The 26,393-nt window shown below is 43.3% G+C and overlaps 1 protein-coding gene across 3 annotated transcripts in view; it reads left to right on the top strand.

Moving 5' to 3' along the window:
• Positions 1-3,997: 3,997 nt before the first annotated feature.
• Positions 3,998-26,393, top strand: part of LOC138301948 (trem-like transcript 4 protein) — a 219,034-nt gene continuing 196,638 nt past the window's right edge. For 2 of the 3 annotated variants that reach the window (XM_069242392.1, XM_069242393.1), the window contains exon 1: positions 3,998-4,124. In XM_069242392.1, coding sequence (XP_069098493.1) covers positions 4,079-4,124 — 46 coding nt within the window. In that variant the 5' untranslated portion in view covers positions 3,998-4,078. Of the gene's footprint in view, positions 4,125-6,239; positions 6,289-26,393 lie in introns of those variants that run through there. The other variant, XM_069242394.1, reaches the window with a different exon arrangement.

Below are 26,393 nucleotides of genomic sequence, written 5' to 3'. Positions count from 1 at the left end.
TTTCTTAGGGACCGGCTGAGCTAGAGGACAAAATCCACAGCTAGGCACTTTGCAAAACACAGATCAGCTTGCTATAGGAAAATGTGATGTATCCACGTTGTGTTGTGGGGCATTTCCTGTCACGGGCCTTAGGCCTACCCACACAACTGAGGTACCATTTTTATTGGGAGACTTGGGGGAATGCTGGGTGGAAGATAATTTGTGGCTCCTCTCAGATTCCAGAACTTTCCATCACCGAAATGTGATGAAAAAGTGGGGTTTTGACCACATTTTGAGGTTTGCAAAGGATTCTGGTTAACAGAAACTAGTGAGAACCCCACAAGTCACGCCATTATGAATTCCTATAGAGGTCTAGTTTTTAGAAATGTACAGGTTTGGTAGGTTTTCTTAGGTGCCGGCTGAGCTAGAGTCCAAAATCCACAGCTAGGCACTTTGCAAAAAACAGGTCAGTTTTCTTTAGGAAAATGTGATGTGTCCACGTTGTGATTTGGGGCATTTCCTGTCGCAGGCACTAGGCCTACCCACACATATGAGGTACCATTTTTATCTGGAGACTTACGGAAACGCTGGGTGGAAGGAAATTTGTGGCTCCTCTTAGATTCCAGAACTTTCCAGCACCGAAATATGAGGAAAAAGTGTTTCTTTTGCCAAATTTTGAGGTTTGTAAAGGATTCTGGGTAACAGAACCTGGTGAGAGACCCACAAGTCACCCCATTTTGAATTCCCCTGGGAGTCTAGTTTTCAGAAATGTCCAGGTTTGCTAGGTTTTCCTTGGTGCCGGCTGAGCTAGAGGCTACAATCCAGAGCCAGGCACTTTGCAAAAAACAGGTCTGTTTTCTGTAAGAAAATGTGATGTGTCCACATTGTGTTTTGGGGCTTTTTCTGTTGCGGGCACTTGGCCTACCCACACAAGTGAGGTACTATTTTTATCTGGAGACTTGGGGAACACTGGGTGGAAGGAAATTTGTGGCTTCTCTTAGATTCCAGAATTTTCCATCACCGAAATGTGAGGAAAAAGTGATTTTTTTGGCCAAATTTTGAGGTTTGCAAAGGATTCTGGGTAATAGAACCTGGTGAGAGACCCACAAGTCACCCCATTCTGAATTAGGTGTCTAGTTTTTAAAAATACACACGTTTGGTAGGTTTCCCTAGGTGCCGGCTGAGCTAGAGGCCAAAATCAACAGCTAGGCACTTTACAAAAAAACAGGTTAGTTTTCTTTGGGAAAATGTGATGTGTCCATGTTACATTTCCTGTTAAGGGCATTAAGCCTAACCACACAAGTGAGGTACCATTGTTTATCGGGGGACCTGGGGGAACGCAGAATAGAAGAACAAGTGTTATTGCCCCTTGTCTTTCTCTACACTTTTCCCTTCCAAATGTAAGACAGTGTGTAAAAAAGACATCTGTTTGAGAAATGCCCTGTAATTCACATGCTAGTATGGGGACCCTGGAATTCAGAGATGTGCAAATAACCACTGCTTCTCAATACCCTATCTAGTGCCCATTTTGGAAATACAAGGTTTCCTTGATACCTGTTTTTGATTCTTTATATTTTACCAAATAAATTGCTGTATAGCTGGTATACAATGAAAACCCATTGCAAGGTGCACCTCATTTATTTTCTCTGAGTACCTAGGGTTCTTGATGAACCTACAAGCCCTATATATCCCCGCAACAAGAAGAGTCTATCAGACATAACAGTATATTGCTTTTGAAAATCTGACATGGCAGGAAAAAGTGACACTGTAAAACGTGAGAGAAATGGTTGTTTTTTTTGCCTCCATTTCAATATTTTTGTATGTCAGCTGTTATTTTCTGTAGGAAAACCTTGTAGAATGTTCACAAATGACCCTTTGCTAAATTCAGAATTATGTGTAATTTTCAGAAATGTTTAGCTGTCCAGAATCCAAATTTGGTTTCACACCCATTTCTGTCACTAACTGTAAGGAGGCTAAAAGCAGAAAAAATAGTAAAAATGGGGTGTGCCCCAGTAAAATGCCAAAATTGTGTTGAAAAATATGGTTTTCTGGTTCAAGTCTGCCTGTTCCTGAAAGCTGGGAACCCTTTGTTGATGCCATTTTCAGGGGAAAAAACACAAGCTTTCTTCTGCAGCACTTTTGTTCCCATTTCATTTTTTAAAACAAAATGTTTGCTGTATTTTGGCTAATTTATTGGTCTCCTTCAGGGGAACCCACAAACTCTGGTTACCTCTAGAATCCCTAGAATATTGGAAAAAAAGGACACAAATTTGGCATGGGTAGCTTATGTGGACAAAAAGTTATGAGGGCCTAAGTGCGAACTGCCCCAAATAGCCAAAAAAAGGCCTGGCACCTGAGGGGTAAAAAGTCTGGCAGTGAAGAGATTAAAGAGGTTAAGGGGTTGTAGAGTGAAAGAGTACAGAGCGATCTTGGGGGTGAGGAAGTACAATGGAGGGTGCTTCATGACCAATGTGAGATTAAGTTGCCTTGAAGATTTGGTGATTATGGCCGTCATTATGAACATGGCGGTTCAGACCTGCCATATTCTGAACAAGGGAGGGCTACGACCGCCAGGCTACTGCCGACAGGCAGCCTGACAATGGCGGAATACTTTATCCGACAGGGTAGCGCTACAAGCAGCGCTGCCCTGTGGATAAAGAACCCTTGTTCCTCCAGCCTTTCCCTGGCAGGGAACGCTGATGGAAGGGATGCTCGGTGGCCCCCCTTGGGGCCCCTGCTCTGCCCACGCACTTGGCATGGGGAGTGCATGGGCCCCCGTGCAGTGCCCGATTGCGCAGGTCACTTCCCGATTTACGGGCAGTGATCTGCGCTACGGGTGCTGCTGTACCCGCCGCACAGCGGCAGTGACGTCTGCAATGTCCCGACCCTGAATTCTGCTGGGCCGACGGGCGGAAACACTGTTTCCGCCCGCCGGCCCAGCAGAATGTATATTATACGTCTGGCGGGGTGTTAAGGGGGCTGGCGGTCTGTGAAAAGACCGCCAGCATGAACACAGCGGGGTTTCCCGCCGTGTTCATAATGACCCCCTATATGTGGTAGAAAAAAAGATAAAAATAGTAACAGTATAGATGTACAATTGGTCTTTTCTGGATTTGTGTTTGTTTTCCTATTGTGTACTATGTTTTGTTGTGCTTTTTTTTAAATATGTATATCTATTATCTGTCTGATATGTTGTCGGTAACAATTTTGCATAATTCGAAGTTTGGGATACAAAATAATTATAATTAGAAATAGTAGGTTTACACTGTAAAAACACAATTATCACTGAATAGCATTATGTGCTTCTTGCTGCTTGAAAAATTGAAAGTTCAAAAAGAAATTGTAACCTATTTTTAAACAACTGTCATTCATGTCAGTAGTACTCGTTTTTTTAAAAACTGATCAAACTCATGGGTCATCCATTAGGGGCATTGATTGCATCACATACAAATTGTTGCTGGAAAATTGCAGGTATGTGTTGCTGTGTTTCTCTACACTAGTCTCATATGGAACAGCGCACACACAACCGTGGGCTCTGCGTTATGTGCACATATGTGGGATACAGGGGTGGATGCAGGAAGCACTGAGGGATCTGCTGGCACAAGTATCCCCCTCATGGCCTGAGGTCTCACTGAGCCTGATAAAGCAGCACTGATACAATTCCCAAAGGAGAGAACCTCACTCATGGAGGGAATGACGACAGTGCCAAGGATTAGCCAACATACTCACAATGCAAAGAGGTAACACTACCCAAATATTTGTGCCAACATCGTGGTGACTTCAGAATCTCATCCTGCCCGCTCACCGTGTCCTCGTGACCTGTGGATGGAGTTGGGCAGTGCATGCCTAAATGGAACACTCTTTGCTGTCCAGAGTTCCAGGTTAGGAAATATCTCAGCGAGACTTCCTATTATGCATCGGCTGCCTGTCTGAGTAACCTACAGTGCCAATTCCACAGAATCCTTTTACAGCGAAACGAGCTAAAGAAATGCCTAATCAAGAGCTCTTACCACTTCCTCTAAATAGAGATGGAATCACAAAACACGATAGAGGAAGCAACTGACAATTCATTTCTCAAATTCGCGCTGCAGAGTTGCACATGATGGCATTTCAGCTCCTCCTCCTATTAATCGGTGGTGTTTCAGGTAAGGACAGCCCACAGTAATCTGGTGCTCCCATCCAAGAGACTCATTCACTGTTTGCTGCGTTATGTTACTAGCATTTGTTTGGCACATTTCTGGTGTTTGCATGGCATCATGCCACTTGCAGCAGTATGGGGTAATCATGACGCACGGTTCTGGGGTTTCTTGTTGACCACTCTCATTTTGATAAAGTGTAATTTTGTCAAGAGTCTCTGACTATGGAATGTTAACTCATTGGTTTAAACTAAGAACCACTTCCGGTTGGAGGCCTGAGGTGATTGACTTTGTCTGCGCGAGCTGTAGGACTTTGATGTCCTTTTTTAACGAGAATGAGCAAATACCTGTTATCTAGAAATTGGTGTTGGGCTGTATTGCTGGGGCAACAAGGCTTATTTTCCCAATAGATGGCTATGGTGCCATGTTGTGTGTGTGTGTGAGGATGTGACTGAGCGGCCTAAAGCGTCCTACTGTTTATTGTGCACATTGTGTGTATCTATAACTTATTGTACTGCTGGGGCATTATCACTTAGCCAACTACATAGAGGTAAAACACAGTATGTATAGGAGGTTTCATGTGGGCTATGTTCTCTTATAGCTGCTGAGGAATACACTGCACTGTTGTGGTGGTATCAGGTTGCCAACTAGATTGCTTTGGTGCTGCGCTGTTCAATGCTCCTGGGGTAAAGTCTGTGTGACATGTTCGAATGTTAATGCGAGTTACATGTGTGTAGCCAAGCGTCTTGAGCAGACGTTTCATCAGATTGAATCGTTAGGTGCTACATTTAGCTGTCACGTACAGCGTGATCCCTACACCACCACACTGTGGACAAATACGAGATTTACTTATTGTTACATGGTGATATATTATTCTCTAACATAATAATACATTATATTTGTTTGCTGCGTGGGAAGAATGCTTGCGATATGGGGAAGAGTGAAATACACCTTTCTACACGTCATTAACTTTTTTTCACTCAGTCATTTGTTAACTCTGGAGGCCATGCTTTTTCCATAAATCGGGGCCCAGTCCACTCAGCTATTGAAAACCAGCTCAAAGCCGCACATCCATTAAGGCTTCTTTTACGCTGTTTCATCTCTGGTGCTGGGCCGCCACACAAAGGGTGGAAGAGACAGAGCAACACAGAGTCACTTTCGCTACTCTAATCAGGCAGTTGAAACTACAAGACTGTTATGGGGAATGGGCAGGGGAAATTAAATCAGGTTTAAGATGGTATTGTCTTTATTCTTCTTCAAACTACCTTCCTCCGGGATTTTTGTTTATAATGTGTTGTTTTCTATTGTTCTTGCTACTGAGGCTGTGTACCCTTTTATATCACTGTAAATAAAAGATTGTACTATGTGCATCGTGTGGCTGTTATGGAGCGTCACGTGATCAGCGAGTTGCAGATTTTAGGGTGCAACGAGTAATTCAAACTACTGAAAGTCTTTCCTTGAAGCACCCTACGCAGATTTTTAAGAGGGGCTGCCCTTTGTAATAAATATAATAAAACTACTGAAGGCGAGCTTAGTAAAAATAAAACAGCGTTACTACTGAGTTCTTAGCGTAAACAAGCACTGGCAAAGTAGCAAGGTTGCGCCTTTGGGGACAACTGTCTTTGCCGATGCTTTTAGCGCTGCTGTACAGCATCCCCAGTGCTTTCAGTTTGACTAAAGAAAAACTAAAAAAGTGCTATGATATGGCTGCATAATTTTTGTAGTCAAGCTCATGCGTCACCATATATGCACACGCCTTCAAAATGACTCCGGATTTTTTTGTTTTCTTTTTGTTCACTGATCTGATTGGTGAATGAAAAAAGTAATAAAAAAGTAGTAGAAAAGCAATTATTTTTTTCAAACGAAGGTGTGGGAAATAACGCTGAGGGTCCGGGTGCAACCCAGATGGTACAGAGTAATCCAGCACACAGAAAGCATCATAGAGGGCATGGGTGGGTGAGAGATCAGGTGCTAAAACACTGGACTGGCTGTTTAGCTTCCATGTGACATTGAATTTTACGGTAGCCCTAAGTCTTTTACTCTGGCATTGGCTGAACAATCGACCCATTGCACAGTAATTGTATCTCCCTTTCTTTCCTGAAAATCAGTGTTAAATGGAGTGCATGGGCCTGCCTTGGAATGGAGCTTTTGTGGAAAGTACACAGGATTCAAAGTAAGGAGCATTCATTATGATTAAAAAAATGTGGGAATCAGGAGATGATCCGTCTGGCAAATGCTGTTTTGTAACTGGGCTTGCCTGCATCCATGCAATTTTGTAGCAAAAATCTGATCAGAGGAAACCAGATTCCTGATTCTGTTCAGATGGAAATTGAGAGTGGAACATTAATATTATTGTAATTGTATTTATATCGTGCTTACTACACCTTTTAAAGGAATTGAAGCGCTTTTTGGCGAGTAGCACGCTCCTGCGGAACCCAAGGGATTAGTGGTGGATTAGTTTAAGGAAATATAAATTGTTAAATTGAGCAGTGGACATTTGAGTCTGTTAGTTTTATTGAATAGGATAAAGGAGAGATAAAGGAGGGAAGAGTCTAGATAGTGTTTTTTGCAAGATCATTTTAGTGAGATGAGGTTTGGGGTAAGTCAAGGAGCGATAGAGAAGGGAAGAGTCTAGAAGCGGTTATATGGGAGATCACAATAGTAGAATGAGATTTGGGGTGAGTCAAGGAGAGTTAGAAGAAGGAATAGTCAGAAAAGAGTTTTAGGGAAATCATAGTAGTAGAATGAGGTTTGGGAGGAGTCAGAGAGTAGAGTTAGTGAATATATTGAGAGAGGTATAGGATGTGACAGAGAAGTACATTGGAGGGAGTTGTTTTTTTTTCTTTCTAGAGTAGGTGTAAATTGCTAAATATATAGGTGCATTACTACATAGCAAGAGTATACATGTATAAGGAAAACGGTAAATAGATGCAAAATTGCATTGTATAAAGTTCTAGATGTGAATTATGGAAAGATAGTTAGAAATTCAAACTTTTAGGCGTTGCTGTACGTAAAGCTAGTTTGTGTATTTTTATATATATTTTTTAATATTTATTTATTTCATATGTATGTTTTCCTCAATATCTCAATAAGGAAGCACTTATAGATGCAATTGTTATGATGATGTTTACATATTGTGATAGGTAAATGAAATAAACAGAGACCCATAAGCATATACATATATATATATATATATATATATATATAGTTAGTAACTAATATATGCATTTGTTAAGCAGACCTAAAGTATATCTATATTCTATATATGTTTACCCAATAAGTAGGATATATGTTTGTACAAAGAAACACACATATCTAAATACATACATATAATCATACATGTTTACATGCACAGGCATAAGCTGTACATTTGTGTTTGAATGTGGTGGTCATGGAGGAAAGAGCCAACTCTTGAGTAGTCTTCTGAAGAGAAGAAAGTTATCTGTGGCTCTTCTATTTGTAGTAATAAATTCTATAGTTTGGCTGCTTGTACAGAGAAAGAAGTATCACCCATATTTTGTTCTTGTATGCTGGGGTTTTGAGGCGAGGTGCTAATCTTGAGCAGAGGTTGCTTTGTTTTATGCATTTAGTAATTGTATTCCTAATGAAAAGTGGTCCTGTTCCATATAGTGCTATGTGGGTGATACAAAGCATCTTGAAGGTGGATCTTCTGGCAACCGGTAACCAATGTAGGGCCCTCAAGGGAGAGTAGATGTGGGCTTTTGGCTTTACATTTTGAAGTAGCCTGGCAGCAGAGTTTTGTATTAATTGAAGTTTTTTCATAGTTGATTAAGATTATCCCTCGTAGAGGCCATTGGAGTAATCAAGTTTAGACAATACAAGAGAGACAGTAGCTTGGACTTTGTGTGGAAATCCTAGGCGGGAGAAGATGTATTGCAGAGCTTTCATAGTAATGAAGCTTGATATTGCTAACTTGTCCACTTTGAGTCCATGGTAATTCCAAGGTTGCTTACATCCTTTGATACTTTAGGAGGTGGTTCTAGATCATCAGGCCACACGCAGAGTGGGTCATAATTTTTCCATTTGCCACATGTGTGTATTTCAGTTTTGGAAGCACTTAATTTCAGGTGGATCCATGTCATCCACTGATCAATGGCTCTGAGGCAACTGAAGATTTTTGAGTTTCCAATGTCACTGGGGCTTTCCAGTTTAAGAAGTATTTGTATGTCATCTGCACAGTTCTAGCATGTGAGCTGAAACTCATTGATCACTGCAAGTAATAACTTCAAGTATATGTTGAAAAGCATGGGTGAGATGATAGAGCCTTGAGGGACCCCGGCTTTTGCAAAGTATGGTTTGGATGAGAAAGGGAGGTATGGATGACATTTGTCATGTTTTGAAGGTAGGATGTGATCCGGTCGAGAGGAGTCCCCCTCTATGCTGGCTTCTTAGAGTATTTGGATTAACTGTGCTGAAGGCTGCTGAAAGGTCCAAGAGAAGTAGTGCAGCGACCTCATTACAGTTCACTATAATTTTCAGGTCATCCCAGATGGCAATAATGGCAGATTCTTTGCCTCTTTCTGGATGGAATCCTGTTTGGAAGTCGAAAAGGATGGAGGTATCGTCAATAAATTGTGACATCTGGGTGAATGCTGCTCTCTCTATGAGTTTGCCCAGGAAAAGTCCATTTGTAATCGGTCTGTAGTTGTTTGGGTCAAGCGAGTCCAGGTTTGTTTTCTTTAATGATGGGTGAATGAATGCCCTATTTAAGTCTTCTGGAAAGATTCCTGTAGTAGAAGAATTAGCATTTTTCTCACTGCTGTGGGAGCAAGGTAGTCCAAAGAATGTTCTTGAAGATTTGTGGTGGGCAAGTTCAGAAGGGCAACTGGCTGGCCTGCTTGTTTTGATCAGATACATAAATTCACTTTGTGATAGTTATTTGAAGGAATGCAGAGGCTGGGTTAGCCTAACCTTGGAGAGGACTGTCTGAAAGCGTTGTTGCTGGTATTTTCCTACGTTTTAAATAGGAATCCAAAATGTCTGCTTTAAGTGTGTAATGATTTGGCTGTTTGTTAATACATTTTTTAGTCATGGGATAAGTTCCTTCGGTGCATTTAGGTTTATTAAATTCAGTGAGAATTTTATAAAATTCTTTATTTGCACATTAAGCATTTTTAATTCAGCCTAAATCGAATCTTTTTTTTAGCTTTTTTTATTTTTGACTTCTATATAGTGGAAAGTTTGTGTAAGTGAAGTTTGTCTTGGTTACTATTTGTTTTGAACTTAGAAATTTGTTGTTTTATCTTTTTTAGTTCTGCATTCCTCCGAGGTGCTTGCTTTCTTTTGTCCTGTCTTGTTCTTAGTGGTGTTATGATATCAAATGCTTCCTGGAGCCACTCACAAAGTTTTGGAACAGAATTTATTCTGTCTAGATCTGTATTGGAAGTACGTTGTGTTTCTAAGTATGCCAAATTGAGTTTGTTCCACGGTCGATAGATGGATGCATGTTTTGTGGCCTTAGGTATGTTGATTTGTGGTATTTTGTGTTGGAAAGCTACTAGATTGTGGTCTGACCGTGTGACAGGATTAATTCTATGAATGTTAACTAGTTTTGGATTCGAAAAGATGACATCTGGATGTGTCTAGTGATGTGTGGGGGTTTGTGGATGATCTGATGCAGATTCAGTGTGTTTAGGCCACTGCTGATAGTTCTTGGATGTAGCATATTAGATTTTTCAAACTATATTTTAGGTCACCAAGGATGCATAGGTTGGAGTGTAGTATCTTAAGGTTTGAAACTGTGTCTAAAAATGTGTCTGGGAATGTTGCATTGCTAGGTCACATCTGTAAAGAAGGAGGAAGTTACAGGAGCAAGTTGTTGTAGGGTTGCATCTGATCATGTGAGCCTCACAACCTTGTATGGAAATGTCGTCAGCTTTGGTTAGATTTATTGTTTCCTTGAATATAACAGTTAGTCCACCTCCTTGTTTGCCTATGCAATTTTGTGTGACCATTTGATATCCAGAGGAAATAGTTGTATGCAACACTGGAGCCATGTTATCTTCCAACCATGATTCAGTTATAAAGAGTAAGTCAGGTTGTGTTTCAGTGAGTAGGTGGCATATGTGGTGCTTGTATTTATAGAGTGACAGAGTATGTATTAGTAGGCATTCTACAGATTGTGTTATGGACTTTGTTTGCTAGAAGAATGAGTAGTACTCTTTGAGCTTGTAGCAGGTGTATTATTAGTGTTGATAATAATAGTATAAAGATAGCAATAATGTTGTTTGTATCATAATCTTTGTCCTGCAGACTCAGAAGGCATTTTGTTGAGTCTGCATGTCTAGGTGGTGGAGATGGTGGTTGAGAGTGAGTTGGTGAGCTGTGATGTTTTTGTAGAGTAGTCTTGGATAATAAACATGTTCTCGCTAAGGTATGAAGAGAGGCATGTTGTTTATTTTGTTTGTGTCTGGTTAGGGTGGAAGGTGTGTTGGTTGAGGTGGTGGTGGAGCATGTGGGTCATGTTTTAAGGCTCTAAATTGTGCAATCAATGAGAGACAGGTGACTGAGTGTTGTGTCGGGGTGTTTGTGGTAGGTGTTGGTGAAGATAGAAGATTTGGGAAGCTGGTTTAGGAAGGGTACTATTTGTACAGTCATGAGGGTGGGAATGGGTGTTTGCTTCTATTTTGGGATGCAATACAGTATGAAGTTGTGTGTGAGTGAGGTTTTGATCTGCTGGTGTGTGTATTATGTTTTGTTTTTGTGGAGTAGCGAGATGAGATATTGATGTAATGAATTTCTGTGAAGGATTTGAATGTAAGGTATTGTTGGTAAGTAGGAGTTGAGCGGTAAAGTAAGTGATGATGTGGATTGGAGGAGAGTGTATGTGGTGTGAGAGAGGGGATGGACAGAGGGTTATGAGTGTTTGTGTTAGATTTGGTAGTAGGAATAGATAGTATGTGTGGTGGGGTGAAGTGTAAGGATTGTTGTGTTGAGTTTTTTTAGTAGAAAGATGAGGAGGGTGTTATTGGCGATATATGAGAGGGTTGGGCATAGGTTTGGTGTTGATGGAAAGGGGTTTGTTAAGAGTAAGCCAATAGTAGAGCTGGTGTTTTGTATGAACAGGAATATGTTTGAAGGGATTAAAGTTATGTATAATGTGGGTTTGTGCTGTGTTTGTTAAAAAACAGGGGGGTGGGGGTAAGGGGTTCATTCTAGAGCCCTTAGCACAGTATAAGGGAAAACCTGGAGAGAAATCTACACAGTCGTGGGTAGAACAAAACAGTAGTTTTAAAAGTACAAATTGTACAGAAACCAAGAGATACATTTCAACAGTCACAAGTAGAGGAAACAGAAACCAAGAGATACATTTCAACAGTCACAAATAGATGAAAACAGCAGTTTTAAAGTTTCAAAATACACAGCACAAAGTCTGTGTTCTTGCCACTTTCTTAGTTTTTGCTCACTGGCTCAGAGAAGCCAGGGCTACAAATGGAGGTGTCCGTTTTGCAGTACCCTCCATAAACCTATGGTTTGTGCAGGTGTGAGGGGAGGGCTCCTTATAAGCTTGAGGACCAATCAGTAAAGCACAAACTGGTGTGCAGGGGGGTAGAGAGTGCTCCTGATATCATAATATCCTTTGATACAGACAGGCTTTGTAGTTCCTGTTCAACCCTGCAAGTAAGGTCCAAATCTAAAGCAAATAAAAATACTGCTTTCCACACACTTAACCGAATCACTTTTTCTAGACAATAATGCCTCCTAGGCAAACTTTCAAAATACAATTTAAACTACAAAACAGATCAAGAAGTCTGTTAAACATGCTCTGGCTAGGCTTAAGGGTGTGTTTTGCCTTTTTATCTTGCTATAAAAGGGGATTTGGCGGGGTTGGCCTTCTAAAAGACTTAGCACAGTAAAAGGGAAAAACAGAAATTTAAACAGTCTTGGGTAGAAGAAAACAGCAGTTTTAAAAGTACAACTTGCATAGCATCTTAGAGATAAAGTTAAACTGTTATGGGTAGAGGAAATTAGCAGTTTCAAAGTTTCATTATACACAGACCAAAGCGCTAACTTTTGACAAGAGGGACTACATATCCCGGACTGCTTTGTGGCCCCAGGAGGAAGCCATTTTCTACATCACCTGCTCCCACTTGCCATTCCAACGAGCGATATAAAGCACGAGAGGGCACATTGCAGTGCGGTAAGCGCTAACTTTTGAAAAGAGGGACTACATATCCCAGACTGCTTTGCGACCCACAGAGGCGGCCATTTTCTGCATCACCTGCTCCCAATTGCCATTCCAACGAGCGCTATAAAGCGCGAGGGGGCACACCGCAGAGGCGGGAAGCGTAGGGGGCACTCCCGGGCACAGCCCAGGCCAATGGTGGGCCCGTCCACGCCCGTCAGAGTCCGAAGGAGGCTGGGCTGCGCCACCTCCCTAACATCTATTAACAAGTAGGCTTTGTTGGTGCATTTGTATTATTGTAGCCACTGTGGGCAGCTCCATTGACTTATCTCACCTTTAAGGGACCACCTGTTTGTTAAACCATTTGTGATGGGCAAAAGTAAAGCGACCGAGGGTGGGGCTGGGGTGGCACACATGAAAAAACACAAAAGACAGAAGCATGCAGTAAGCAACTGTGTAATGGATAGGATTGAAAATCTCCTGGTTGATTGTAACAACATCTTAAGTTCCTCCCCGGTTAGAGCCTCCAAAGGTATCCGGGGCGAATGCTCCCCAGTTAGGCATAGGGAAGGCCATCAGAAATCCCAGACATGTTCAAAAAATGCAGGACAGAGGTTCTAGTTCCTACAGGGCATGGAGAAGAGAGAAACGCTATTATTCACATTCCATAAGCATCAGCAAATGAGCTAACACCTGCTGATAGCGATGCTCTTCAATTCACCAATCGATTCAGCCATCTACATGATTAATCAAGCCTACGTTATGATCCTGACCTATGTGCCCTGATGAGTCAGATAGTAGACACAGTAGACACAAACGTAAATCCAGACTTACCTAATGCTCAGTTCATCTCTTGTATACACGATCTAAAGAATGAGATGTCTGAGCTTAAATCCATGGTCAATACTTTAATTGCAATGGTTAAACAGTTAGCATCTGTAGAGGCGACATCCAATATGGATCGCAACCGCAGTCCCTCGCTTAATCTCCCAGGTCCCCCAACACGATTGCCCAAACTGCCTCTGATCTCTGGTAATAAGAACTCTAATTGCACCCGTTCCCCTGTTACTGCCAGTCTGGTGCCCCGTGCTGGCTACCTTCCAAAAGGCGGCAGGATTGAGAATCCTTGTCAGTGTCCCACACATAATAGTCTAAACCTGGGCGAAAAACCAAGACCTCACCACCAACTTTCTAGACCAATCGTGTTAGACAGTTTGTTGCCAACCGGTCCAACTCTAACAACACTGTCTTAATGGTTAATGTCCCTAAATTACATCTATCTGTCCAAAGGGAAGGGAGAGGCTCTGTTAGAAACAATGTGATCCATTGGATCAACCATGTGAGGGGCTGTTATTCCATATTACATGAGGACATAATCGGTGCACTTAAAAGGCCAGACCCGGACACATAGTATGATATGATCGAGCTGACACTTAGAGACAGGAGCTTGGTCGATAATCTTGTGGCCCTAGATGCAAGAACAAGCGCGCCAGGGTACTCCTGTATTCAGTTTAAGTATCCCAGGTTTCCCCTTGTCATGGGACCAGGTTTACCAACTATCCAGCAGCCAACCTCTCCGTCTTAAATGAGAACGACTGACTCGGAGTGCCACCTGAAACTCCTGTTGACCTATTACTCCACCCAAAGGATATAACTATCCTGGGTATGGCTGTTTATTTCACTGCTGACTCTAAAAATACCCTCTCCCCCCTCTTGGACAGACTCCACCGACCCACTCAGGACCAACTGGCCTATTGTGAAAATACTGTTCCTGAGGGGAAGATAAGGATAGTATTCTGGAATGTGGCAGGCCTACTGTCTAAAGTGGTAATAGCAGACTGGTGTAACTTTGTTAATAGCTCTACTGTAGTCTGTGTTCAAGAAACATGGGCAGTAAACTTAATCCACCTAAATGGCTTTGGAACCTATCATACTCCACCTGTACCATCTAACTCAGGGAGAGCAAAGGGGGGGGAATCTGTACCTATGTATCTAATACCCTGAGGGCATCTAGAGTAACTATGCTGGCACCTCATCCCTACCATCAGATTGTCGTTGAAATCTCAGCCACATGTTTCCTGGCATTAATCAACTTTTACAATAACATCCTGAAAGCTGAGGTAAAAATAGCCTTGCTCCTATTAAAAAGGGATGTCAACGCTCTCAGGAACAGGAAATACAAGGATTTCATACTCCTATGGGGAGGAGACTTCAATACTGAAGTATGTACTAGGGGTTCAGAGAAGATCTGTGGTGTAAGTGAAGGGGGGAATGCTGGGCACTCACATTTTACACACTCCATCCTTGGGGAGCAATTGAATGAGCATATATTTAGTACTAAATTTGCATTCTGAAACGAGATCTGCTGCCCTCCTATCTCATTTGCAACCACATTCAATGGTCAAGGAAGAAAACTCCTTGATGCACTATATACTGATCACAAACAGACACGCCACAAGGATTGGAAACTTTATCACCCATACAATTGCATGCAGTGACCACTACCCACTGATATAGATTTGGATGTGGCATCAAGGGATTCCTTACCCGAATCGCCACTTCCCAAATATTGCACTGTGGGTGACATGGACATTAATAGGCTTAACGGGTATACCTTGCGTTGGTCAAATATTGATCACAAAAGTTCCGAAGAAGGCTAATCTGCGGATGTATACAGGGCTTTGTGGTGGGTAATTAATTCGCCCTGTCTCCAGTCAGACACCGGACTACGCCTTGAAATGGCCATTAGCGAGGGAAATTGGATCTCCCACTTCTCAACCATTTATTCTAATCCAACTAATAGGTTAAGCTGGACAGAAGATGCAACGTCTGCAGCGACCTTCTTTCCTCCATTAACTTCCCAATCTAGCTTGCATTTACGCTGAAAGAGGTCATTACTGTCCTGAACGCAAGTAAATCCAGCAAGGCACCGGGTCCAGATTTCATCCCTGTAGATCTGTTTAAAGCCAGCACGACCCACTGGGGGCCACTGCGTACTCAAATTGTGAATGCATGTTGTCAAGTTGGCCTATTGAGGTCTTGGAGGGAATCAATTATTGTGCCACTTTTTAAAAAGGGAGACAGACATAACCCTACCTGTGACCATCCTATCTCTCTCCTAGATTCAATGCGAAAGTGGCAGGTCGTGTTATCTTGAACAGATTGCAAGAATGGGCCCAGGAGAAGAACGTGCTATTAGACTTACAGTATGGGTTCCAGGAGGGAGTAGGGGACCGTGAAGCAGGGCCTGAACTTATGCATGTTGACAGAGAAATGTTCCACCATCAAAGAAGGGAGACTGTACTTGGCCTTTGTTGACTTTACAGTTGCAGTTGATTGCATAATCCATAGTAAACTATGGAATATTATGAGGAATATGGAGGTGGATCCACCGATTGTACAATTTCTCAGGCAAACACATTTTAAGTGCAGGCCCAGAGTGCGACATGGTTTATTGGGCGAATGTACCCAACCATTTAGCATAGAGAGGGGAGTAAGGCAGGGTTGAGTTGTGACACCCTTCCTTTTCTCCTTATACATTAATAGTCTGGGTAATGTACTGTCTGCTGACTGTAACAACCTTCCCCAAATAGGTTCCCGGCCCATTACTGCCCTACTGTATGCTGATGACGCTGTTCTTATGGCACAAACTCCTCTCACACTGCAATAGTTACTAACGCGCTTTGTGTCCTATATGGAGGGACTGGGCTTATTAGTTAACAAAAGTAATACTTCTGACATGAGGTGTAGGAATGTGATACCGAAAACATCCAGCCCCATGATAAAAGACACTAGAAATGACTATGTAACATCCTTCTCCTACTGTGGATCATGTTCGATTCAAAAGGGACATGGTGGATGGCAACTAGAACTAGAGGGCTACACTTTCAGAAAACTGTTACTGCCCGCGCAATTTTGTGTGCAAGGTTGGAAAGAAACCCCCTAGAGAGATACTAACAGTACACAAGGCAAATGTTTGTCAACAGCCCTGTATGGGCAGGCTTATGGGGGCACGTAAACCATGACTCCCTACAGTTGACAGAGAATGCCTTCTTGAAGTTTCTTCCTTCACTCCCACAGAGTAGTCCATCACAGGTATGTCATTCCGAACTAGGGGTCCCGCACATTTTATACCTAGTTAATATACAACCGATCCTTCTATGGCACAAGATATGGACTTCAGAGTACACCAAGCTGAACCAAGAGATTATAGGGTACTGTCTTAGGTCCTCCCATGCAGGAAGAGTACAATGGTTAGGATATGTAAAAAAATGTATGAGTGATCTGGGGCATCAAGATTATTATCATAAACCAGAAACTCTACGAGCTGTTACAAGAAAACCCCTGAAAAAAGAGTGTTTGTCAGGCATAGAAGGACTAAGCCTATCTGCCGAACTGCTTAAGCCAAGTGTTGTTAAAAATCCGTTGATCCTAACCTCATTCGGCAGGCAACTATATCTAAAGGAGGTGAGCAATGAACAGCATAGATTTGTTTTAACCAGGTTTAGGCTAGACCTCTTTCACCATTTGGTGAGCTCTCCAACCACAAATAATTGGTCGAGGCCTGTGGCTAAATGCCAGTGCAACAAGGTTACTGAGCAAAGAACTTTTCATACAGTTTTATTCTATCCACTGTATAACTTGACAAGATAGACATTTTTTCTGTCCTTATTGAGATCTATGGACTTGGTGGAATGTCGACCCCCTTATGTTTTTACAGTCTCTGCCAACCATATATATCTGTGATATCATCTCTAAATTTTTATGGGCCATTTTTATACATAGGAAGTTAATACATTTTAACAATGACTGAGAGGTAGATTTGAGATTTTAGCTGTATGATACCTGTTGTTTTCTTTTTAAATATTATTTTATTGTCTTGTATGTGTGCTTTTGTGATTTCAAAAAATCGAATAAAGCTAATTTGATTTGATATACACAGACCAAAGTCTGTGTTCTTACCACTTTCTTTATCCTTCCTCACTGGGCTGTTTAGCATGCAATATGAATGCTGAAGGCAGTGTGAGGGTGTGAAAAGACAAAAAGACATGTTCCTCATCCAAATGGAATTCAGTTAACACTTTTGGAATGAAGAAGCAGTGGTTCTGACATATGAATTTGACCTGGTGGAAGATAATTATTAGTTCTAAGAGGAAGAGGACAATTATCTCGCTATCAAGAAGAGCGTTATCTAGGAAGGCGGCCTGAACAAACAATGGGTTTCGCCTATGCAAGATCTATTGGCTTTGTCATTGGTTTTTAGATATGTTGCAGAGCAGCGTGGGATATGTTCAGTATGAGGTCTGGTCTGATAAACCTGCCAAGGCTACTTTTGGTTCCCAGTATGGCCAACCTCTTATGCCAAGGGTTTAAGTGTGCATTACACATAGCTGTGAAGTAATTTGACGGGTGTGAGGAAGAGACACTGACCAATAAGAAGCAAGGAAACAAGAGTGACTTGAAATCCATCTGGGAGTTAGCCAATGGTAAGTATAGTTAAGTAATTAGCGAGCCCCAAACCCCTTTTAAGATTTTGTTTTTTTTAAACACAAGAGACTTTGCAATCGCTGTGCAGGCGAAATTTAAACAATGTCCTCTGAGATCATCTTTATAGTGACTGCCCTCGAACACAATTGTACAATAAACCAATTCCCCCACCTCACACCGGAAAAATTATTAAATTGGACATCTCACATAGACAACAGTGATTGCTCTTCAGCAGGACTTTACTTGAGCCAGGTCCCTTCTAATCTCAGACCCGGTAGTACTTAAGAACAACACTGAAATGAGACATTACCCTTTGACCCTTCTTCTGCACATCGGTTGTTCCTGACAACAATAACATGATTGTTCTCTGCTATCTCACATGTGCAGTGACGTCAAATTGGTGCACAAAGTGGTTTGTGTTGAATCCCTTATGACTTTTAACCAGTGGTCGAAGTGCATTAAAAAAAGTATGGGAACTGTGATGCTGCATGCAATTTGGACGGGGTCAGTAAGTGTGAGGGCGGGGTCAAAGTTGTGGCTAAAACACTAAACCTTCTCTAAGTTTTGTGGTATTTCACCTTCAGGTAGCTACATATGAAATAACTTATAGCTTAAATGGAAAATACATTTAAAAAAGGTAAGTTAATCAGTGGCAAGCGCACTATTGTACATTATGAAACCTCTATTAGTTAATGCACTGTAGAGGTCTGTGTGTAACCAGAGAGCCATAGAAAAAAAATCTTGGTTGGTGCAGTGAAGATAGTGTCTTGTGTACTGTTAGTGCTAAGAGAGCCCAGCCTGTGACAGCAAGCACTGAAAATTTGTGAGTCATTATATTAAACCTGCATTACACACAGTATAAGATAGACGGCTACTGAATGTGGAAAAAGGTATAAGATAAAATGGTGCTTCCAAATATAGATTTTAGTAATACCCAGACTATCGCCAGTACACTGATAATCATGTGAACTCGTAGATGTCTGACCGCTCGTATATATAGTAACTGATGTGCCATTTCCATTATTACAATCCACATATTATATATCAATCCGTAGCGCTCTTTCACCTGTACAGTACTCTTAGCTTTGTGCCAGGACCTACGCCTCTCTTTAATGAATTAATTCCAAGATGTAAAACACTACCCCCACCCACCCACAACAGTCACAGGACCTACTTACCTTCAAGAGACACCTCAAGACCTGGCTGTTCGATCAGGAGCAGCTCCCCCCCACACCCCCTGTCAGTGCCTTGAGACCCTCAAGGGTGAGTAGTGCACTTTACAAATACTATGATTGTTGATTGAGTTTAATAACCAAAACTGAAAAGGGACTACAACACAGCCACCACAACTGGACTACACTTCTAATCACAGAGTCACAGTGCTATAAACTGGCGACCTCGTGTAGATTGCTACATTGGTTTGCTTATTGCGTAGAACTGTGATATTTGTTGGCGATGTCAGCTTAAGACTCAAGGACCCTTGCAAAAATAATAGCATAGTAGACCTATTGGGAGAAGAATGTTAGGAAATCCAATTTATTTTTAACCCTTTTGCTGCTAGGCAGTAATTAGATGAACAGTGCGATCACAAAACTGGCATTGACATTTTGCATCATTAGAAGTTATGGACGAGAGGTCACCCCCGAGGGGTGATATTCAATGTGTGTGCGAGAAATCGAGAGCCTGAGTGTGTATAGCTGAGTAAAGGGGGAGGGGCAATCTGATCATGCTTGCACAGGCAGAAGAATGTAGTTTCTAAAGGCCGCCTGGAGTAAAATATGATTTGGAAGACCCTTTGAAAGATCTGTATGCACATAAATAATAAATTCAAGAAGCGCACTAGCATGATGACAAACCTGCACCTTCCTTTGTCCATCACCGCAGTTCACAGTGGTTCTGTACCTTTCCAGCTCTGCAGTTTTGCCTTCCATTGAGGACTTAATTACCTCAGCCCATGATTCTGTTTGGCAGGCAGGGAATGGAGGGGAAGAGGCTGTGCTAGAAGTGGAAACACAACTCCCCGGGAGGTGCCTTTCACGCCTTTCCGTGAAGAATGTTGGAATGCAGCCAGGAGCTGATCAATCCAAATTTTAACTCTTGCCTGCTCAGCACGTGCTGCATGTCCTCAAAGTGTGGTGGCTGAGTCTGGAATAGTTTAATTAGGTCAGACTTTGACAAATGTCTGCAAAACGAGCCAGTCTGATGGAGTGCTAGATTACAAACTAAAAACAAGTGGAAGGAGATGGGTACCGGATGTAGTACTTGGGCCTGAGGCCAGTCTCCACAGCACGATGGCTGAGGAGAGGCGAGGAGGAGTTGACGAGCAAAGAACCCATGTGGGAGATCCAGCCAATGGTAAGTAGAGCGAAGTGGAGACCACGTGGGAGCCACTCAAGAATCCCTCCAATAGATGCACTGACAGAAAGGCCTTCTGGTTTACTGCTGACCTCCGAGAATCTAAGCAAAGCTGCCGAAGACTCGAACGAAAGCGGCGCCAAGATCAGACACTGGACAAGCACACAGCCTTCAAAAACACCATCCGCAGACACCACCAACTTATCTGAGCCGCCGAAAGAACAGCCTTCAAATACTGAATCAACATCAACACACACAGCCACAAGGAGCTCTTCAACGTTGTGAAGGAACTCTCCAACCCCAGGTCCAACGCCAACGACATCCCAAGACCTCTGTGACTCCCTAGCCTCCTACTTCCACCGCAACATTGCAGACATCCACAACAGCTTCAGCACCCAGACCACCCTGGCAACTACGAACACCACAGATTCACCTCAGGCCAACCTCCTGCTCTCCTGGACCCCTATCAACAACAACAACATCATCGAAATCATGAACACCATCCACTCCGGCTCTCCATCTCACCCCTGCCCTCACCACATCCTCAACAAAGCAAGCTCCGTCATCGCACCCCAACTATGGAAGATCATCAACAGCTCCTATCGAGTCTGCCACCTTCCCGGAGAGCTGGAAACACGCCGAGATCAACGCCCTCCTCAAAAACCCAAAGACGGACCCAAAGGACCTCAAGAACTTCCGGCCTATCTCCTTGGACCCCTTCCTGGAAAACGTCGTCAAGAAGGCTGTCAACAGACAACTAACCCGCTCCCTAGAGGAGAACCGCACCCTGGACCCTTCCCAATCCAGATTCCGCAGCAACCACAGCACCGAAACCTCCCTCATCGCTGCCACGGACAACATCAGAGCCATACTGGACAGTGGCGAAACCGCGGCCCTCATCCTCCTGGACCTCTCGGCCGCGTTCGACAACGTCTGTCAGCGCACATTACACTCACGCCTCAGCAATGCTGGAATCCGCAACAGAGCTCTGGATTAGGTCACCTCCTTTCTCACCGGCAGAACCCAGAGAGTCCGCCTCCCCCCATTCCACTCAGAGGCCACCAAAATCATCTGCGGCATACCCCAGCGTTCGGCCCTCAGCACGACCCTCTTCAACATCTACATGGCCCCGCTCGCTAACAACGCCCGATCCCACAACCTCAACATCCTCTCATACGCCGACGACACCAAGATGATCCTCTCCCTCACCAATGACTCCGCCAAGACCTACCTCCACAAAGGAATGAAGGCCATCGCCGAATGGATGAAGAGCAGCTGCCTCAAACTCAATTCCGACAAGACGGAAGTCCTCATCTTCGGCTCCACCCCCTCGGCATGGGATGACTCCTGGTGGCCTGCCACTCTTGGAACCGCTCCGACTCCCACCAACCACGCACGCAACCTAGGATTCATCCTGGACCCTTCACTATCCATGACCCAGCAAGTCAACGCCATCTCCTCCTCCTGCTTCAACACCCTCTGCATGCTCCGAAAGATCAACAAATGGATACCCACCGAAACCAGAAGAACAGTCACCCAAGCCCTCATAAGCAGCAAACTGGACTACAGCCATGCCCTCTACGCAGGAACCACGGCAAAACTCCAGAAGAGGCTGCAACGCATCCAGAATGCCTCCGCATGCCTCATCCTGGACATCCCCTGCCACTGCCACATCACAGACCACCCGAAAAACCTGCACTGGCTCCCAATCAACAAGAGAATCACCTTCAAACTCCTCACCCACGCTCACAAAGCACTACAGAACACCAGGCCAGAATACCTCAACAGACGACTCTCCTTCTACACCCCGACCCGGCATCTCCGCTCCTCCTACCTCGCCCTCGCAACCGTCCCACACGTCTGCAGAACTACAACTGGCGGTAGATCATTCTCGCACCTCGCCACCAAAACGTGGGACACTCTTCCCACCCACCTGCGCCAGACCAAAGACCTCCTTACCTTCAGGAAACTTCTCAAGACCTGGCTGTTCGAGCAGTAGCAGCACTTTCCCCTCCCACCTTCTCTCCCCTCCCCTCCTCAGCGCCTTGAGACCCTCACGGGTGAGTAGTGCGCTTTACAAATCCCCTGACTGATTGAGTGGTAAGTAATGTGGAGTAGGAGCCATGTGAGAGCCAGCCAATGGTTAAGTCAAGATAAGTAATGGGTGGGCTCTAAGCCCCGTTTAAGAGTCTTTTTTTAAACACAAAAGATTTTGCTGGCACAATGCAAGCGCTGTGCAGGCGAAACCTAAAAAACGAGGTATGATCCTCTTCTGGCACTAGGGAGGAGGATCAATAGTGAAACTGAAAATTGGACACCCCCATTAACCATCAACATTTCATAATTTTGAACAAAAGCACAAAGATACAATTCAGTGTGCCAATAAATATTGTATAATTTTTTCAATTACTGATTTGTTTAGAGCTGTGTAAATCAACACATGTTTTTCGTAACATATATATATATAGATATTGGACATACACGAAACTGACAATCAAAACAATAAATTACCAAAAATATAAATCAACAAACATACAGAAAAATCCAGCGAAAAAAATCACGTAACATAAATGCTAAACCAAACAATCAGTCAGTTTGACAAAGATTTCTGGTAGTCCTTTGAAAATCTGTCTTCCTTCTAATAAATAGAGCCCCCCAGAAGAGTGTTTTCGTATTCCCGTGTTCCCCATGAAAATAAAATTCTGTGATTAGATTGTTCTTTTTACTAGACAATGATGAAATGTCCTAAGGTACTGCACCACTCTTCTACTCTCAATAGGCACCGCTGACATGCTTTGGCCTCCAGCGGGTTAAAATTTGCAGGAGCCATGTATATATCAACACCAGCAGCGACATTGCTGATAGTTTAAGGATGCAACATTTGATGCCCTCTCTTTTGGAGAAGTAACAGCCTATTTTAAGATTGTGCGTGCAGTCTAGCAAGAAGTAAGTGAACCATGCCACTTCTGTCTCACTGATAGCAGCCAATACAACCTTCCTCTTGGTACATGATAATGAATGGTGTCTAAAGCTACAGAGAGTTGTAGCAGGATGAGTGCATGCAGGGATGGCACTGGTTTTGACAGTTGAGGAGTTCTTACCTTATGTTTAGTAGGCTGGTCTCTGTGCCCCGCTGGGTACTTAAGCTTGACTGGAAGTCGCTTAGCAGGTAGGTAGATTCCAAGTGGGTGACTATTAGGCAGTGACAGCAGGTTTAATTGCTTTTGAAATACAGGAAAGGCTGGAGGTGAGTCTGCAGATTGCTAGGTCGTCAGGATCAGTATTAGGTTTCTTTAAGATTGGTGCGGTGATAGAGTGTTTGAGGGGCTTGAGAATGGTTACACAGGACAGAGCAGCATTGCTTTGTCTGGTGACCCATGTAAATGCTGGGAGGCACAATTTAATGACGGTTGCATTTCCAAGGGAGGATTTCTTGAATTTGCCCCATATGAGGCTTGGTTCGGATTCAGAGACCAGTGCAAACTCAAAGAGAGGGCCTGCACAGTACAGGTTGGGGGAATAAGGGCAGAGCCCTGAAGGCTGGGCAGTGTTTAAGGCTATTCAGGATAGAACTGTATATGTCTTGTTGGTAAAGACTGACAGAAGAGTATTGCAAAGATCTGAAGCGGGGGTACGCCTAGGAGAGGGTGTGTGGGAGTCCATTACTTTTAGATCTGGAATCATTTTCGTACAATCGTTGAATTCAGCAATGTGGGCCCGAAAGGGATCTTTCTTCCCTGTGGCACAAGTATCTTTATCGCCTCTAGGGTGAATATGACAGGTTGTGTGATCTGATGGTAGATTAGATTTGATCCAACAGCTTTCAGAAACCATACTTTACATTGTGTAGGGGAGAAACCATGCCTGTTCAGCAGCAAATGCTTGTAGGTTCTGCTCCTTTGAGGGTCTTTCCATGATAATGGCTCATTCAAAATTGGGGCTCCTAGGATGAGTCTGCCTCCATAAGGTTTTTCTTACCTCTCCATTTTCGTAAATTTGCATTAAATCCCTGTGATAATAACTTAACAGGATGGAACACTTGGGGCTCTACATACAAATGAGATCTTTACTCTCATTTAGAGAGCGGAGAACCTGCATCCCTGCTGACAGCAGGTCTAATGGAGCCTTGTCAGCATGGGTTGAGCTTCTCCTGTCAGCCACAGGCCTCTGCAAGCAGAGCTTGGTGGCACAAGAGCACTATCCTCATTCCACTGCCAGCCCTAGTCAGGGACATCCGATAGAAATGTTTGTCTATTGATTACCATTACCCTACTTTGCTGGGGTCTCTGAAGACTTGGGCAAGATGGAGGGAAACCAGAGGAAGTGGTTGCGACCCTTACTGACTTCACAACAGTAAAACTTTTTCTATGGTTTGACAAAATAGCAATGAAAACCAGCTTTGAAATCCAATGCTCACGCTAATAGCTTTGTAGTATAACAGGATTGCTGCAGAACACAACCTGCAGGCACTCACGCAGTTTGGCAATGGCTTCTGGTGCCATAGCTATGCGTTCACACAATTTGCGTTATATCTCGGGTTCCATTACTGCAAGGTGACTCCTTACTGGAAGCTCAACACTTTCTACATGCTCTCAAAATGAAGATGCAATGCCTGTCCAAGCAGCCATCATCTAGTTACTGTAAAAATACCTTGACATGCCATAGGCAACCACAGAGTGCCACATCTGTCATCCACTAATTGGCCTCAAGGTGAGCTCGAGAATACCTCACTATGGGTACCATGAAACAAGGTCATGTCAGCACCACAACACGACTCAACCAAGATCACATCACGTAACTGTAAATACCTCAGGACCCGTCATATACACAACTAGCCAGCAGGGTCGAGGGGCTTTTGTGGCAGGTGTACTACACTGCCTAGCTTCAGGTGCCCTTCCAAGACCTACCGTTCACAATCATAGGGTTTCATGGCAACATAGTCATGACACAGTCCAGTGAAGACATCGTCACTCACAAGGTTTACTTCTACACACCTTATGAGCTGCACTTTGCCTGGCCCCATCCCAGAATATGTTTTTGTTCACTGTAATGCCAGTGTGAATAGAAGGTCTGTTCCACGGAACAACTATTATGTACACACTTTAACTCCAGAATGTCACAGTAGTCTAGCCCCACTCAAGGCTTCTGGTGGCACCTCATTCACGAATTGCAACCAAATGATATTCAAGCCATCAACAAAAGCCGTTCTTTCGTTCTTCCAGGTTTACCTCGTGCAGAACCAATTGGCCCCTCTCCCCAGTTTCTTTCTATTTCTTTTGCCCTTTACTCCAATTTTCCCTCTCATAATTCTTCTCTCTCTCTTTATGCCTCTCTTTATTGCTTTTCCTCTTGGTACACCCTAAAAGCAACACTTCCCTGCTCATGTGTTTGGTAGAGAGGGATTTGTTGTTTGCCAACATCATCAACCACCCACGCACAAAACCAATAAATAAAGGAAGCCAGTCCCCCTGATGGGGCCTCTGAAACATGCCTGCCTTGGTGCATGTTATCCATCCAATATCATCTCTTTACAAACAATGTCATACCTGAACATGCGAATGAGCCCTCAAACCTGCAACAAAACACTGCCAGTGCACATGCTGTATGGGCACTCATGCAGGGCTCTGCTTTCCACAGTTAGCAAGATGGACCAACGCTGTGCCTGCACATGTGATTGTGTTCATCTGCCTACTTCAGCTTGCATTACCACTTCATGCCTCTTCCTTGTCACAGACCTTACATTATGATGGCGACTCGTTTCGAGAAACAGTTCTACTTACAGTGTGTTGAGGCTGTGGACTGGAAGGTATGTTCTTTACAAATGGGGGGACGCTGCAAAGATGTGTGCTCCTGTTCCTCTACCTTCTCTGTTTTAATCATCATTTATGATGACAGTGTATTTCTGCTGTGATTTATGTAATAATACAACGTTCACACTTCCAGAGGCATTGATATGCCAACTCACCAAAAATGAAGATCCTGGCTAAATCCCAGAGTGCTGTGCCGCTCTTTAGTAGCTTCATCTTAATGTGACATCCTCTGGATGTTCTATGGACATGTGAACGATTTTCACAACTCCTGCTTGTTTCTATTTGGCACTTGTCTGATTATTTTAAAATGCATGCTAACGTGGTAAACCCAATCTCCATTTGTAGCTTAGATTTATCAGTTTGGCGTTTATAAAATGGGTCCGTATACTGAACCAATTCCCTTTTAGAATTTCTCTTACGGGTCTGAGCCAATGTTCTCTTGCACTGGAGTTTCGGTTTTATCTCAGGAGATTCCTGTTC

The sequence above is a fragment of the Pleurodeles waltl genome, chromosome 6 (genome assembly GCF_031143425.1).
Source record: "Pleurodeles waltl isolate 20211129_DDA chromosome 6, aPleWal1.hap1.20221129, whole genome shotgun sequence".
NCBI lineage: Eukaryota > Metazoa > Chordata > Amphibia > Caudata > Salamandridae > Pleurodeles > Pleurodeles waltl.
This window is presented reverse-complemented; position numbering and strand designations above follow the sequence as displayed.